Source organism: Pipistrellus kuhlii, unplaced genomic scaffold, assembly GCF_014108245.1.
Source record: "Pipistrellus kuhlii isolate mPipKuh1 unplaced genomic scaffold, mPipKuh1.p scaffold_m20_p_5, whole genome shotgun sequence".
Taxonomy (NCBI): domain Eukaryota; kingdom Metazoa; phylum Chordata; class Mammalia; order Chiroptera; family Vespertilionidae; genus Pipistrellus; species Pipistrellus kuhlii.
In genome coordinates, this window is record NW_023425551.1 from 83,374,182 (window position 1) to 83,390,290 (window position 16,109).

The 16,109-nt window shown below is 54.3% G+C and overlaps 2 protein-coding genes across 7 annotated transcripts in view; one reads left to right on the top strand and one right to left on the bottom strand.

Moving 5' to 3' along the window:
• MSH5 (mutS homolog 5) overlaps window positions 1-7,679 on the bottom strand; it is a 19,367-nt gene extending 11,688 nt beyond the window's left edge. Inside the window, exons 1-9 of one of the 5 annotated variants that reach the window (XM_045572859.1) lie at window positions 6,167-7,679; window positions 5,839-5,962; window positions 5,321-5,401; window positions 5,115-5,177; window positions 4,094-4,215; window positions 3,591-3,700; window positions 3,297-3,332; window positions 2,806-2,888; window positions 2,050-2,095 (exon numbers count right to left, since the gene is read on the bottom strand). In XM_045572859.1, coding sequence (XP_045428815.1) covers window positions 2,050-2,095; window positions 2,806-2,888; window positions 3,297-3,332; window positions 3,591-3,700; window positions 4,094-4,215; window positions 5,115-5,177; window positions 5,321-5,401; window positions 5,839-5,962; window positions 6,167-6,301 — 800 coding nt within the window. In that variant the 5' untranslated portion in view covers window positions 6,302-7,679. Of the gene's footprint in view, window positions 1-2,049; window positions 2,096-2,805; window positions 2,889-3,296; window positions 3,333-3,590; window positions 3,701-4,093; window positions 4,216-4,915; window positions 5,178-5,320; window positions 5,402-5,757; window positions 5,963-6,166 lie in introns of those variants that run through there. The other 4 variants (XM_045572858.1, XM_036413944.2, XM_045572860.1 and 1 more) reach the window with 4 other exon arrangements.
• A 2,096-nt stretch (window positions 7,680-9,775) lies between these two features.
• On the top strand, window positions 9,776-15,982 carry CLIC1 (chloride intracellular channel 1). Of its 2 annotated transcripts, none has more exons than XM_045572913.1 (6): window positions 9,776-9,900; window positions 12,587-12,696; window positions 12,884-13,009; window positions 13,857-13,963; window positions 14,762-14,943; window positions 15,074-15,377. In XM_045572913.1, exons 1-6 carry the CDS (start codon window positions 9,862-9,864, stop codon window positions 15,362-15,364), a joined length of 855 nt encoding a protein of 284 aa, XP_045428869.1. In that variant the 5' UTR covers window positions 9,776-9,861; the 3' UTR covers window positions 15,365-15,377. The 2 variants fall into 2 exon arrangements, with proteins under 2 accessions (XP_045428869.1, XP_036269853.1); XM_036413960.2 differs by lacking the exon at window positions 15,074-15,377 and adding an exon at window positions 15,586-15,982 and having other exon boundaries at window positions 9,787-9,900.
• The last annotated feature ends 127 nt before the right edge of the window (window positions 15,983-16,109 follow it).

The window sequence follows — 16,109 nt, forward strand, 5'->3', positions numbered from 1 at the left end:
TGCACCAGGCCTCTAGTTTTATATGAGATGTGTGGGACACTTGGGTCGGAGGATGTGTATGTCACACTGTGGTCTATGCCAGTTACCCTGGGTTAGAACACCCCAGGTTAGACTAAAGTGGAGGACTCAGTTGGATTCGAGGGTGGGTTTTAGGTACCTCTGCTCATTGACCACAAAAGGCTGATCCACCCAGGGCAGTGTAGCCAGTCTATGAATGTCTTTCCCCACCTTAGAGCGCACATGAGTTCACCAAGCTAACCTTCATGTAAAACATATGGGTTTTTACTGCTCGTGCCAGGAGACTTTAACCAAGCCAAGCTTCCTCATTTTACAGGTGAGGAAATGAGGCCCTTCAGCATAAGCAACTTATCCAAAGTCATACTGCTAGGAAGAAGTAAAGCTGGGACTCAAACTCAGGTCTCTGGAGTACTAAGAGTGCTTTTTAGAGCATACTTGACATTTACTTAATTTCCTGGTGTCCTGTCCAGCTTTAGGCCAGCTGGGCCCATAGTTCATCATTTGGGTCATGATTCCATGCCCTGCGGAATCTTATCTGGATAATCTGCATTCCTTCCCAGCTTTAATTCAGTTCTCTTCTCCATTGAGAATTCTTTCCTTCTCTTCCCTGGTTGAGATTATATCACCCTCCAATTATCTGGAAATTATCCTAAATTAACATTCAAAAGACACACATTGCAGGTGGGTGTGGTGGGGAAGAGTGTGCACCTGTAGGCTAGCAAAGGGTTCTGCTGAGTTTTTAGAGATGATGCCACCTGTATGCTTGCATCTATGCATTGTGCTTACTCACTGAGTGCTACTGAGGGCAGGGCCACGTGGCTGGCACTGAGGTAGCAGGAATGGCCACTGCACAGAGTTCACAGTACAAGGGCCAGCAAATTCACAGATGACTAATTCCATATGCAAGTAGGAAATGTAAACAAGCACTACAGGAAGGGGAATGTCCGTCTCCTTACAAGGGCCTATGAAAGCTTCACGAAAAGGTGACAGTTGGGTTGCACCTTGAAGTAAGAGTTTGGTAATAGAACAGGGGCTTTCCAGAAGGAACAGTATAAACACAGGCATGATGTAGTTCCAGGATGGCCAGAGGCCCTAAATGACTGGAACATAGGCTGAATCCAGGAAGTAAGGAGGGGTGATGGGAAGGTAAGCCTATTAATGAAACTTGGGGTGAATGGAAGGAGTCCTGAGCATGATACTGCTAAAGAGGCTAATCTTCATCCTGCAGGTAATGAGGAAGCCTCCTGTTCTTTTTCTACCTAAGGTTTTTTAAAAAGTGGAGTGACATGCTCAAATCTCTGATTTGAATTAACCGTATTTTAGAATAAGAGATAGACTGGGAAAAATAACAGAGTAGAGGCAGAGATGCCCATTTGGAGGCATATGCAATGCTCCCATTTAGAAATGATAGCCAGAATTAGAGCAGTGGAAAGAGGGAGAAAGGAATGGCCAAGACATGGGAGGCTAGGAACAACAGCCCTAGCGAATGATTAAACATGGAGGCTGAGGGAGAAGCATCGATCCAGGAGTCAGAGCGTGGGAAGCTATACTGCCAGCAGTGCTATCACCCAGAATCCGGAATGCAGGAAGAGGAACAGGACCAGGGGTGTCGATTTGGATGCTCGGAGTTTGAGCTGCCTGTGGAAATTGCAGATAGCAATGATATGTAATTAGCATTCTACATACGGAGCTCTGAACTAGACACACAAATTTGAGAGTTATCAGAGAATAACTCTAATTGAAGGGTGGTTTTCATAATTAAAAATATTACCATGTATACATTAGGGTTTTGTGATTGTGTTTCTGCTGCTTCTATGTGTCCAAGTCACAGGCTCATTAATGAGTATATGCTTATCTGTGCTGACACTGTAAAATGATGATACTAGCTACCACGTGGGGTCATTGTACGGGTTAAATGCGTTTAGTCAGCACTACAGAAAGGGCAGTTGTTTTTATTACTACTACATGGGTGGTGTGTATGTGTGCAGACTGCATGCATTAGCTTATAGCACGAGTACCAGTCCCACTCACCTGAGCAGCTTCTCTCCCCACTTACAGCGGCATCTGTTGAGAATTCCTGTGGAGGTGAGGGGACAGGGAAAGGAATGTGTTGCTGTGTCTAAGCTGAGGCACGGGATCAGAGATTCCAATGTTGGGCAGGCTGGCCTGGGGGGCATTTCCCAGATGCCGGACACAAAGGCAGCCGAAGTCAGCAGCTGGCCACAAGTCTGAGCCAGTATTACCTTACATGGGCTTAGGAGAGGGAACACCCAGCCAAAAAAAAAAAGGGGCAGAGCAAGCATAGCTAGACTCACAAAGAGTCGAATACATATGTGTAAACATTAGACACAACCCACTGATATATGCATAGTGAAAGTAGGTGGATACTTGGGGCGATGTCCCCAATACACCCTAAAGTCAGAAACAACTGATAAAGACTCAATGCAAATCAAATATGGGCAATTCATAGTTACTAACTCTCCTCTATACAGAGGGCCTCCCAAGTTCCCAGACAGGTACACAGCTAGTGGAGACATTCATACAAACCTAAGGAATAAACTGGAATTGGTAAAGTAAGAGATATGCTAATGACATTGGGTAACTACAGGGTGAGGGGAGGTGCCCAAGTTCAGGAAGGGTACAAAAAGGATAAGAATGTTGGGTTGGAGTATAAGAGGCATCTGGCAATGGGAATGAAGTGGGAAGAGGGGCTGGCACACATCTTTGGAGGTAGCTGCTTTTCTGGAAGGCTTCTGTAGTGTGGGATGAGGGATGGGACACACATACCAAAAAGGCTGAGCCCCTCCTTCAGTCCACTGGCCACTTTGTACACTGAGGGGTGCGCCTCACTCTTAAATATCTGCAGAACACTGTCAGGGAGAAATGGGGGAGTTCTGCATTATTTTTTTTTTTAAATCCTCACCCAAGTATATTTTTTCATTGATTTTCAGAGACTGGAAAAGAAAGGGAAAGACAGCCGAGACCGGTTTGGCTCAGTGGATAGAGCATGGACCTGTGGACTGAAAGGTCCCAGGTTCGATTCCGGTCAAGGGCATGTACCTTGGTTGCGGGTAGGGGGTGTGTGCAAGAGGCAGCTGATCGATGATACTCTATCATCGATGTTTCTAACTTTCTATCTCTCTTCTCTTCCTTTCTGTAAAAAATCAATAAAATATATTAAAAAATTAATAAATAACTGGAGCCTCATTAGGATTATTAGAGCATTAAGCCTAACCCTTCTCCCTTCCCAGAGATACAGCCTGCCTCCACCTCCTTACCTGTAAGTATCTTGATCTATGCTCACTAGATGGGTCCTGAGAGCAAAAAATAAACAGAAGGGAAGGTGCTGGGGTATGAGGTCAGAGTTCATTTCTCAGTTTCATCCCCTTTGGCCCACCTTCCAGGACACTGTCTCAGGCTTGTCCCGAGCTCCACATCCCCTCAGGTGCTCCAGTGTGTCCTAGAGCACTTTAGCTGATAGGTCACTGCCCCCCATCACCACCTCCCACCCCACCCTGTTACTGGTCAGACTTCCCATCTTACTTTGGCTGAGGTTAGGGTAAATCACCTACAACACAAATTTCTTAAAGCCCAGGATGGGAACGCTGACATTATAGTCCTCCAGTTCAACCCCGATTCTTCTTCGACCCAGGAACTTGAGCAGCCCTCCAAGTGCTCGAACCTGAGAGAGGATCAAGAGCAGAGCTGGGGGCCCGACCAGTGTGGCTCAGTGGTTGAGCAGTGACCCATGACCCAGGAGATCACTGGTGAGATTCCTGGTCAGGGCACATGCCCAGGTTGGGCTGGACCCCCAGTGGGAGGTGGGAGGCAGCTGATCAATGATTCTCATCATTAATGTTTCTCTCTCTTCCTTTCTCTGAAATCAATGGACAACTTTTTTTAAAAGGGTGGAGCTGGGTAAATCCCAATGTCTTGAAGGCTGGACAATACCAGGGAAAACTATTATTTTCCAGGGCTGGGCTAGAAACTCCCAGGACTCAACCCAAGGACTGAGTGCTTTTGCCTTTCTCCAACCTGTGGCATCCCAGCCCTGACTTCCCAGGACCCATCTCACCATGAGAAGGCAGTCGAAGGGAATTATGGAGGAGAGGAAGAGAATTTTCTCAGTGGTGGTCATGGAGTCTGGGATAAAAGAGTAGCTTCCAGAAAGGAGGCGTTGTTTGCTTATCTCCAGACCTATTTTGTAAAGAGAAAGGTCTTGTAATCCAATTTTCTCCTCTATTTTAAGAAAGAAAATAGACGACAGATGATCTGATTTGTCAAGTTTACACAGGCAAATTGTTAACGGAAAACTGACACAAGAACCAAATTTTCAGACCCTTGGTCTAATTATCTATATAAAATATAAAGATGTTTGGCTTGCCGAAACCAGTTTGGCTCAGTGGATAGAACATTGGCCTGTGGACTAAGGGGTCCCAGGTTCAATTCCGGTCAAGGGTATGTACCTTGGTTGCTGGCACATCCCCAGTTGGGGATGTGCAGGAGGCAGCTGATCAATGTCTCTCTCTCATCGATGTTTCTAACTCTCTGTCCCTCTCCCTTCTTCTCTGTAAAAAATCAATTATATATATATATATTAAGAAAAAAGATGTTTGGCTTGAAATCACAGCCTAAGAAAGATATCTGTCTGGAATTGGGAATTTTTGGTGAAAAAGATCATATAAGACTAATGTGTTAACATCTAATTAGGATAGAACATTCCTATCTTTTTTGCAAATCTGGGGAGGTTATGGAAGTGCCTTATGGATCATCAAGGTCGCTGAGGCAATAGCTTCCCCTGCCACCCCAACAAATGCTTTAGCTTAAAGGGGGGAATTCCAATTCCAAATAGTGTCACCACTCTCTTCTCAGGGGAGGCCTGCATTCCTAAACACACCTACGTGGAGGTTTCATAGGAAGTGCAGTTATTAAAGGTAGGGAGCAGGAGCGATCCTGAGGAGACTGGTCATGGCGCTTGGAGGACACAAAGGTTCAGGATGAGATAAGGCTGAGGAGAGACCTCTGACGATGGGGTGGAATTAGGAGAAAGGGTTGGGAAACTGGGATGCGGAAATGAGCAAAGCAAAAGGAGATACCGAAATCCACACTTGGCAAAAATATGATTTCAGGTCTCTTGGGCTCTCCGTGTTCCTGGGAGGCTGTGAGGGAAACAAAAAAAGGGCCATTAGCCTGTACATTCCAGTCTTTCTGCCTCTGTCCCACCTTCTCTTTCACCCTGACTCCACCTCCCTCCAAGGCCCTTAAATCTCCTGTAAGATTCCATACTTTGCCCAGTCCTTACCAAGCTTCCCCAGAAACCGAGTCATATTCTCATCCTGTTTGGCACTGGTAACAACAGACCGGGGGTTGATTTCATCCAGAACTTGGAAGCAGAATGCAGACCGAATGAGTTAGTCTTCATCTCTTTACCAGAAGGAAACCCACAGCCTCCTTGCTGCCTCCCTCCCCATCTCAAACGCATTTCCTCTGAGTAGGGAGTACCCAGCACATTGGGAGCCTCGTGGGGAGCCAGGCGTGAGAACTGGGAGAGGAGAGGGCAGCGGCCTGGGGAGGTGGTGGGAGGGAGAGGGTGCTTGGAGATGGTCACTGGAGTATAAACCCACCCAAGAGGACAGACATGGCTGGTCTGCCCAGGACCGTATCTCCAGCACCTGACACCTTGCAGACACCCAATAAATATCTGTTGAATCATGAAATAGAGTCTTAAAAACAACAGACCTTCCTCTGGAAGTCAAGTAATAAAACCGATTGAGTCGGTGAGCACCCGCGAGACGCCGGGCGGGCGGAGGCGGGGCCCACCTCTCTGCAGCAGCTGCAGGCTCTCCAGGTCCGGCGCGTCCGGCATGAAGTGGATGGCGGCGTCACTGGTGTCGTAGTAGGCCATGCCCAGGCAGCCCGCGCCCCACAGCACGCACAGGTGGGTCTTCAGGAAACAGGGAGGCGGCGTGGGAACCCCTCCTGGCGCAGGGCCTCCTTTAACTGTCACCGCTCCTCAGCCCTCCGGGGGAGGGCCCCGCTGGGTGCGTGTGCGGCTGCCCGCCCTCCCCGCCCCGTTCTAAGCCCGACGCCCCGGCCGCTCCCGCCTCCCGCCCCCTCGCCCCGCTGCCCCGCCTCGCGCCCCAGAGACCTCCGCCGGCTCCTCCGCGTCGTCCTCCGGCCCCGCGGGGCCCGGCGCGGGGGCCGGGCTGGGGAAGCTGGCGGCGGCCGCCCCGGCTCCCGGCCCCTGCCGCATCCCGCCGGCGGTCGCCCCCGCCGAGGCCATGGGCACGGAGCTCTGCGCTGCGAACAACGAAGGCAGTTCAGGGCGAGGCGGGCGCCAGGGCACAGGGAAGTCTGAGGCGAGGGAGAGGGCGCTTTATTTTCGCCATCTGTGGGGCATTCGAGGGGGCTCTCGGTACTTCCAGGACGGACCGTCTGTGGATCCTCGCCCACCCACATTTCTGTCACGCCGAGGTTGCTCTGGGATGGAGACGTCTGCGGGCCGTGTGGGCGGGCGGTGCCAGCCTCCGCTCCCGCCCCGCCAACCGCGCCCCCGAGGCCGCGGGCCCCGCTCTAGGCTTCCCCGCCCCACAGGCGGACAACTTGCGAGTTTTCCCGCCTTTTCTGTCACCGGGACCTGGACGTGCGCGAGACCGAGTCACCTCCAGCCGAGAGCCTGCAGGAGGAGCGCGCGGGCGCCCGGGCGGGTGCGCGCGCACAGGCCCCACCCCCTGGCCGCTATTGGTCAGAGACTCGGGTCCGGCCTGAAGAGCCAGCGGCGGGGGGAGGGGGGTTTCGGGGGCGCGGTCGCTAAGAAATCTGGACGCTGATTGGCCAGTTCTTAAGCGCGTGGTGCCAGGATGTTCAAACTTCCCGCCCTCGGCCGTCGCTCAGCCCCTGGGCCTCCGCCCCAGGGTTTCCGGGAGCCGATTACCGCGGGGTGGAGCCTGGAGGGGCCGGAAGCCGCGCTGCAGTCCTCCCCTGGGGAACTGTTCTGGGGGCTTGGCCGGGGCGGGGAGTCTGGGAGAACGACTTTAAAAGGCCAGAGACGCATTCTTTTTTCCGGAGAGTGGAGATAAGCGGCAGTAATTCAACTGTGTCAACAACTCTAAGTTAATATTTGTTACTCTTGGTTTATTTATAAAGAGCTTAGAACAGTGCCCGGCAAACGTGGTAAGAGCTATGTGAGTGTTATAAATAAACAAGCAGAAATTAAGTGAGACTCGTATCTCAGCCCTCCTCTGCCGATTTCCTGGGTACAGTGTATGAACACCCCACGGGGCCACTACAGGGCCTAATTTATAATTTCAGGCTCACCCCACCCCGACGTGAAAGCGTTGGAATTGCACCCAATTCTGACAGAGTAGACCTGAAGAACACCTACGCTCCTTTGGGGACATGCCCAACCCCTGTGCATACACACCCCGTGAGGACAGAGAAGTGTCATTCATTCCTACAGCAACTATATAGTGTCTGCTCTGGGTGGTGGACTCACAGTAATGAACATAATTAAGTCTGAGCTCCATGAAGCTAACTTTTGAGTGTGTGTGAGTATAGGAGAAGCAAGGAGATTGTGAACAGAAATAAATGCATACCTTTAAGAGACAGACCCCAGCCGAAACCGGTTTGGCTCAGTGGATAGAGCATCGGCCTGCGTAGTCCCAGGTTCGATTCCGGTCAAGGGCATGTATCTTGGTTGCAGGCACATACCCAGTAGGGGATGTGCAGGAGGCAGCTGATTGATGTTTCTCTCTCATCGATGTTTCTAGTTCTCTCTCTCTCCCCCTTCTCTCTTCCTCTCTGTAAAAAATCGATAAAATATACTTAAAAATAAAAGAAAAAAACAGACCTCTTAAGATACATATTCCTCTCAGCTTTGTCCTAGGTACCCTGCGATTGAGAAATCCCACCCAAGACGTTAGGAAAGATGGTGGGGTAACCTGGCTCTGCTAGTCGGTGACTGGAGAATCCCCTCTATCGAGATAGGTGGGGAAGCTAGTTAAGGGCAAGTTAATGGTTACCCTTTGCAAACTGTTGAGCAACGGAACTATGGAAACCTGGAGAAGGCTGTGAGGCGTGTCTGAGTGTCTGGGAGGGACACACCTTCCGATCTGGGGTGGGAAGAGATTAGGGACTGGTTTACCGAGCCCAGGACCGGGAGAGAGTGGAAAGAAAAACCTGCCCAGAAAAGGAAAGGGGAGATACTGCGACAGGAGAAATCGGGGGCAAGCAGATGAAATGGGGGACCTGTGAAGAGGTTTGGGGCATTGCTGGATGGGACCAGGAGAGGGCAGCAACACCTGTCATCTGGGAGATTAAGGCAAAAATACCTGTGGCTAGCCATGCCAACAGCTAAAGTCAATATTGATGATCAAGGCAGCTCTAGCTGTAAAGCGTAGGAAAGAAAAGAGGCGGGGAGAAGTTGCCAAACCTGCTTGAGTTCAGGGCTGGCCCCACTTGCTTGAGGGGCAGCTTCTCTGGGGCACAGGACAAGCTAGAGCAAAAGAGGACCTGAGAATAGGGCTCTGTGACCTCCCTCAGCTGCAAGGTTTGAGGGTTACCATGGAAGGAACCCCTTTCTGAGGAATCATCCTACCTCCTTATAGGATGTTACAACGCAAAGGAACAAACATCCTGGGAGGAAACATTACCCCCATCCCCCCGCAAGGCGCAAACCCACAGAAGAGGAAGCAGGAGAGGAAACCACTAACTGCTGGCCTCCGGCAGCCCTGTCACCCCGCCTCGCTCCTGCCCCAAGTTCCTCCGTGTTCTCAAGTCTCAAGCTTTGCTTTGCTCCTGTGTCCTAGCACTCCAGCGAGTTTTCCTGGAGCTGTAGGTCTTGTTAGGCAGAGGAAGCGAGGAAGAAAGAGGGATGGTAGATGGAGTCAGATGCAGGGGCTGGAAAACACCAGTTTGGAGTACCTGTTTTGGGGCGTTTCAGAGGTCACAGTTTACAGACCTCCAACACCCAGGCGACTGGGAGGGCAAGGGCCACTCTCCCTCAGCCCTTACTCATCTGTGCCCCCAAGCCTCCGCTCCTCCACCTGCTCTGGCTGCTCTTCCTTCTTACCCGGAAAGGCCGGCTACCCCTCTGCCCCCATCCCCCAGGATTCCTGGGGCCAAAACCACCTCCCCTTTCACCCCCCCTCCAAGCAGCCAGTCAGTGAGAGGGCGGAGGGCACAGGAAGGGCCCGTTGGGGGCAGGAGTGGCGGCATTGGAGCCGAGGGGCTTCAGGGGAGCAGGCCTCCCCAGGGGTGCGGCTCGGCCTCGGTGGGTCCCAGCACAGGGCTGGGTGCCCCCTCCCCTGCCCTGCCTCGCACCACTTCTCTCCACCTGGAACCGGACTGAATGGGGAAGGAGCTCAGGGAGAGGGATAAACGACGGGCGCCGGTGCTAACGTCTCCCTGGGGGCACCGGGGCCTCGCGGTGCCCGCCTGTGGGTGCCCGCCTGTGGGTGCCCTCCCTGTGGGTGCCCCCTGTGGGTGCCCTCCCTGTGGGTGCCCCCTGTGGGTGCCGGCTTTCGGAGGGCGGAGGGGGGCCCTGCCTGATGAAGCCGGGAGACGGGCCCGCGTTCGGGGGGCTGGCGGAGGAGGGAGGCCCCCGCCCCGGGCCCGCCATCGCGCCCCTCCCGGCCCGGCGGCCCGTGACTCAGCCCCAGGCGGGCGGACGGACGGACGGACGGAAGGCGGGAGGGAAGGAACGAGGGAGGGAGGGCGGGAGGCTGAGGCGGCGGCCGGGGGCGGCGAGTGGGAGCGCCGCCCGGAGCCGCGAGGGGCGCCGGCCCGGCCTCCGGGGCCCGCCCCGCCCCGCCCCGCGGACGGCGCTTCCTGGTCGGCGCAGCCATGGCCGAGGAGCAGCCGCAGGTCGAGCTGTTCGTGAAGGTGAGCCCCGGCCTCCGCCCTGGGCCCGCTCCGCCCCGGCCCCGGTCCCCCGCCGCGGCCCCGGCCCCGGCCCCGGCCCCTGCGGCCCCGGGGCTGGCTCCGGGGACACTGACGTGGCGGAGAAAGAGTCCTAGGCTCCACCTGGGAAGCTGGTAAAAGTGCAGGTTGCCCTCGGCCGCAGGACCACAGGGCAGAGAAGGGGTCCTGGGGGGCAGGCCGGGGAAGGACGGAGGAGGGGAGGGGAGGGGAGGGGCTGTGGAGGGCCGGCGGCCTCAGGAGGGCGAGGGGCGGGGAGACCTGGAGAAGTGAGTGTGTGTGTGTGTGTGTGTGTGTGTGTGTGTGTGTGTTGGGGGGTGAGTGGGTGCTTGTATGAGTGTGTGTGTATGTGTGAGAGTGAGTGTGAGTATGTGTGGGGTGAGTGGGTGTGTGTGTGGGGTGAGTGGGTGTGTGTGTGGGGTGAGTGGGTGTGTGTATGAGTGTGTGTATGTGTGAGAGTGTGTGTGTCTGAGAGTGAGTGTGAGTGGGTGAGTATGAGTGTGTGTGTGTTTGAGTGTGTGTATGTGTGAGTGTGAGTGTGTGTGTGGGGTTGAGTGGGTGTGTGGGGTGAGTGGGTGTGTGTATGAGTGTGTGAGTGTGTATGTGTGAGAGTGTGAGTGGGTGTGTGTGTGTGTGAGAGTGAGTGAGTGTGAATGGGTGTGGTAGGATCTATCAGTAGGGAGACCTGGGAGCGGTCCTTTGGGAAGGGGTGGAAGGACGGGAGTGGAGTGGAATGCAGGAAGCTGCGCTGGGGGGGCGGTGGAGAAGGGGGGATGGTGGAGAAGGGGGGATGGTGGAGAAGGGGGGATGGTGGAGAAGGGCGAGGGGGATGGTGGAGAAGGGGGGATGGTGGAGAAGGGCTGGTGGGGGGGCGGTGGTGGAGGGGGGGCGTGGTGGTGGAGAAGGGCCGAGGACTGGGGATGAGAGGAAGGGAGGGGATGAGAGCTCCGCTGTGGCTACCTCGCTACCTCCACTGGGTGAGATCAGAGAGGGGGAGGCTGGCTAGGCTTGGGTGCACATGTGTCAAACACAAGGCCTGCGGGCCAAATCTGTCCCGCCAGGCCTTGCAATGTGGCCCGCACCGCGCTGTCATCACTGCACTCCGCTGCGTTTCCATCACAATGACAGTTTATGACTGTTCAGTAAACCATTCGGTCCGCGATTTAGGCTGGATTTTAGATTTTGGCCCCTTCTCTGATTGAGTTCGACACCCCTAGAGGCTGTGAGGCAGGAGAGAAAGAATTGCCCAGCTCTCCTCTGTGCTGGGTGTGGATGAGGAGACGCGGGCCCATAGCGTTCGGGTATCAGAACCGCAGGCCAGCCTGCCAGGTGCTCAGTCGGTTAGAGTTGTCCGGATACACCAAGGTTGCAGGTTGCAGGTTCGATCACGGTCAGGGCACATACAGGAACCCACCAATGAATGAATAAGTAAGTGGAACAGCACATCGATATTTCCACCACCCCTTCCCGTTTCCTCTCCCTCTCTCTCTCTCTCTCTCTCTCTCAAACCAATTAAAAAACAGCAGCTACACCTGCAGGCCAAGGCCTTCACCGTTCGGTTCCCACCCTGCTCCCTTCCCCTAGGGCCGGCCTCTCCCCTCTCCGGACCTCATCTCCTCGCCCTCCTTCCCCTGGCGGACTCCGGCTTCTGTTTGCCTGTTCTCCCCGCCCCCTCCCCTTCCTGCTTCCTTTCTCTCCTTCCCCCCTTTTGTTCGTCTTGTCTTTGTGTTCCTGCCTTTCTCCCTGGCTTTAGGCTTTACTTCTCCCGGCCATTCCCGTCCGCACTGGGGGCAGTGCTGGGCGGGCGTGGTCCCCTCCTCTCACCCTCGCCTCGAGGGCTGTTTTTGCCGCGGGTGAGTGTGTGCTGCAGAGACTGGCCTGGGCGCTGCCAGAGGAGGGTTGTCTGCGGCCAGAGGGCTGTGCGGGGAGGCGCAGCAGGCAGTGCGGGAAGGGGCAGGTGGCCTTGCCACTGGCCCTCCGCCTCACGGGCCCTGCCCCCCTCCTTGGCAGGAAGGAAGCTGCTGGGGCTGGAGACACCGATGAGTGAATCATCAGGAGCCTAGGGGGAGGTGTCCCTGGGGGGATGAGGTCACCACGTGCCAATGAGAGAGCAGCCCCTACATCTCTAGGGCGAGGCTGGGAGCCCCTCTCCCCGCGCAGCCGCCCAGAAACAGCGGGCGGAGGGGGAGGGAACAGCTCTGCTGGCGGCCCCGCCCGCCCCTCTCCTCAGGCTCTTCAGCCCCACCCAGGCCGCTGGCCTAGTCTCTGGCCTCTCACAGTCCCTCTCGGGGGCCGCTGCGTGGGCTGCTCTGAGCATATGAGTTGTGTGTGTGAAGGACTTGGAGAGAAGCAGCTAAGCTACATACCGCCAGTCTTCCCTCTCCGGGGGCCAGATCCTTTCATTTCTCCACACCATCCCTCTGCCCACCTCTCGCCTGTACTTCAGTATTTGGAAGACCAGAAGCCAACCTTTGTACAAAATGTTTCCGCTGATCTGCTCCAGACTTGACCGAGGCCAGGGTGGAGAGCCCAGTTCTGGAGAGCCGTGTGTGTGTGTGTGTGTGTGTGTGTCTGGGAATAGGATATGCCCAGAATGGCCTAGGTTGGGTGGGTACACCAGGCCTAAGTGGAGGTGGGGCTTGCTTTGCAGGCTGGCAGTGATGGAGCCAAGATCGGGAACTGCCCCTTCTCCCAGAGACTGTTCATGGTGCTCTGGCTCAAGGGCGTCACCTTCAACGTCACCACCGTTGACACCAAGAGGTAGGCCCCCGTCTGTTCCTCTGAACACCCTTTGCTCACACATAAAACACACACACCCAGTCACCGAGTCCTCCATCCGGAACTTTCTCCTACCAAGAGCCCCTTTCTCTTCCCACATCCCCCATCTCCTTCTTCTGCTTCTCTCTGACCCCCTTCCCTGTCCCGATGCTTGCCTCTCTCTCCTCAGGCGAACCGAGACAGTACAGAAGCTGTGCCCAGGGGGGCAGCTCCCTTTCCTGCTGTATGGCACCGAGGTGCACACGGACACCAACAAGATCGAGGAGTTTCTGGAGGCAGTGCTGTGTCCTCCCAGGTAGTGGGGTACATTGGAGGGGGGTGGGAGCTGGGAGGCTCTGAAGAAATAGAAACCAGATGGCGCCCTGGCCGCTTACTCAGCGGTTAGAGTAGGGGTGTCGAACTCAATCAGAGAAGGGGCCAAAATCTAAAATTCAGCCTAAATCGTTTAGGCCGAATGGTTTACTGAACAGTCATAAACTGTCATTGTGATGGAAACGCAGTGGAGTGCAGTGATGACAGCGCGGTGCGGGCCACATTGCAAGGCCTGGCGGGACGGATTTGGCCCACGGGCCTTGTGTTTGACACATGTGGGTTAGAGTGTCAGCCGAGAACCAGGTTCGATTCCTAGTCAAGGGCATGCACCTGGGTTGCAGGTTCAATCCCTGGTGAGCAGGAGGTACTAATGGATGTGTCTCTCTCAGATAGATGTTTCTTTTCTCTCTCTCTCTTTCTGCCCCTTCCCCCTCCCTTCCATTCTCTCTGAAAGTCAACGGGAAAAATATCCTCACTCCTTGGGGTGAAGATTTAAAAATACCAGATGGGCCGGCACCGGTTTGGCTCAGTGGATAGAGCGTCGGCCTGCGGACTGAAAGGTCCCGGGTTCGATTCCGGTCAAGGGCATGTACCTTGGTTGCGGGCACATCCCCAGTGGGGGGTGTAAGAGGCAGCTGGTCGATGATTCTCTCTCATCGATGTTTCTAACTCTCCATCCCTCTCTCTTCCTCTCTGTGAAAAATCAATAAAATATATTAAAAAATAAACAAATAAATAAAATAAAAATACCAGATGGTTTCTTAGGGGCTGAGGCAGGGGAGCTGGGGTTCCTCCCAGGAAGATTTTTTATTTCTCCCATTGGCTCTCAGGTACCCCAAGCTGGCAGCTCTGAACCCCGAATCAAACACAGCTGGCCTGGACATATTTGCCAAGTTTTCTGCCTACATCAAGAACTCAAACCCAGCGCTCAATGACAGTGAGTCCTGTGGGCCTGAGGCTGGGTTCAGAAGGTTCGAGAAGACCCAGGGGATGGGAGGCCTTTGGGCGCCTAGAAACTCAGACCTCAGCGTCAAGGGAGACGTTGGCTTACACCCCTCTCCTTGCATTCTCATTGACCATGGCTCTGGAGCATCTCTCATTTCCCCACCTCTTCTCGCCTGGGGTTGTTAATTGGGTTGGCTTGGCTGCTGGCTTGTTTTCTGGCAGACATGGTTGTGCTTAAGGACAGTGACTCTAGTCCTAGCTGTTTGTCTCAATGAATAGAGTGTTACACTGAAGGGTCCCGGGTTCGATTCTGGTCTAGTGCATATGCTCGGGTTGTGGGCTTGATCTCCAGTGTAGAGGGTGCAGGAGGCAGCCAATCAATGATTTTCTCCCATCATTGATGTTTCTATCTCTCTCTCTCTCTCTCTTCCTCTCGGAAATCAATAAAATATATTAAAAAAGAACAAACAAACGGAAACAACAGTAACTCTAGATCCAGATTACCTGAGTACAGATCCTATTCGCTGGATGACTTTGGGCAATTCATTTACCCTCTCTATAAACCTATTTCCAGATCTGTAAAATGAGGACAGCAATTCCTGTTTTGTGGGTTGATGTGAGAATTAAATGAGTTTGTATATAAAGTGCTTACAGTAGCAGAAAGCTAATACATTAGCTATTGTTAATTTGGACTGGCCTCAGCATTAGTATTCACCCTCTCACCGCAACCCGCCCCAGAACCTTCTGTGTCAATTATCTGGCGCTCTTGCCAATGCCCTCTCTTGTGCAGACCTGGAGAAGGGGCTCCTGAAGGCCCTGAAAGTGTTAGACAACTACCTGGCAGCCCCGCTCCCCGAGGAAGTGGATGAGACCAGTGCTGAGGACGAGGGTGTCTCTCAGAGGAAGTTTCTGGATGGAAACGAGCTCACTCTGGCTGACTGCAACCTGCTGCCCAAGCTCCACATCGTGCAGGTGGGTGGCCGCGGCGGGAGGGGGGAGAGCGGCTGGGGTGGCTCCCGAGCCCACCGTCCAAAGGCCTTCCTTTCTTGGGGCAGTTCCTGTAGATTGCCACCAATAGCAGATGCCACCCCTTCCTTCTCAGCGGTCACTCCCGACAAGACTGTTGCTTGTGAAAGGTGAAAACCGTTGGTTCCCATCTTTTGCCACAGCCTGGAGCCGTGGCTTTGGTTTGTGGAGTCTGGGCCCGAGGTTAGTCTGCCACAGAGCGCGCATTGAACTCTGGAAGGCAAAGCTGTGTGATGATTGGTCCTTGCCCCAAATGAAACCAAGAGAAAAGTGGCTGTGGAAATTTCAAGAGAAAAATGTAATCGTTTGTGAATTAGAGCTCAGTAAAACCAAGAGCAGAAAAGTAGTGCCATTGGAATTGGTCTGAAAGGGGCTGGTTATCAGGAAGGAGAGAGGAAAGGGAAGTCAGGGTACCACAGCAAAGAGCTAAGAATGCCACTTGGAGAAGAGGACTCACGTGGCAGGGAGGAATCAGAGGAAAGAAGCATGCGAGTGGAGACAACGCCTGGTCAAGAAGGCTGGGGGAGGGGAAGAGCACAGGCGCTGCCACTCTGGCTCCCTGAGGCTGAGTTTGCTCCTCTCGCCCAGGTGGTGTGTAAGAAGTACCGCGGATTCTCCATCCCCGAGGCCTTCCGTGGCGTGCACCGGTACTTGCGCAATGCCTATGCGCGCGAAGAGTTCGCCTCCACCTGTCCCGACGACGAGGAGATTGAGCTGGCCTATGAGCAAGTGGCCAAGGCCCTCAAATAAGCTCCTTCGGGCTCCCTCTGCCCCCCCCCCCCCCCAAAGGCCCCGGTGGTTTCCCTTGGCTACCCAAGGGACACACTCCGTCCAGTGGGCAGTGAACGCTGGAGACTTGCGCAGGCCTGCCTGGGGTGCAGGGAAGGATGGGGATCTGGGTGAGGTTTTTATCGTGGGGTGGGGTGGGGTGGGGTGGGATAGATTGGCAGGACATGTATTTCAGTAATAAAATACAGAATGAAAATCTAGTGTTGTAATTACACAAAGGGGGCTCGAAATGTGGGTAATGCGAATGCCGGTGGGTCAGTGACCTTGAGCCGGGGCAGAAGCCAGGAATCAGGAGAAGGGTGCTTGCGGTGATTTTGCCATTT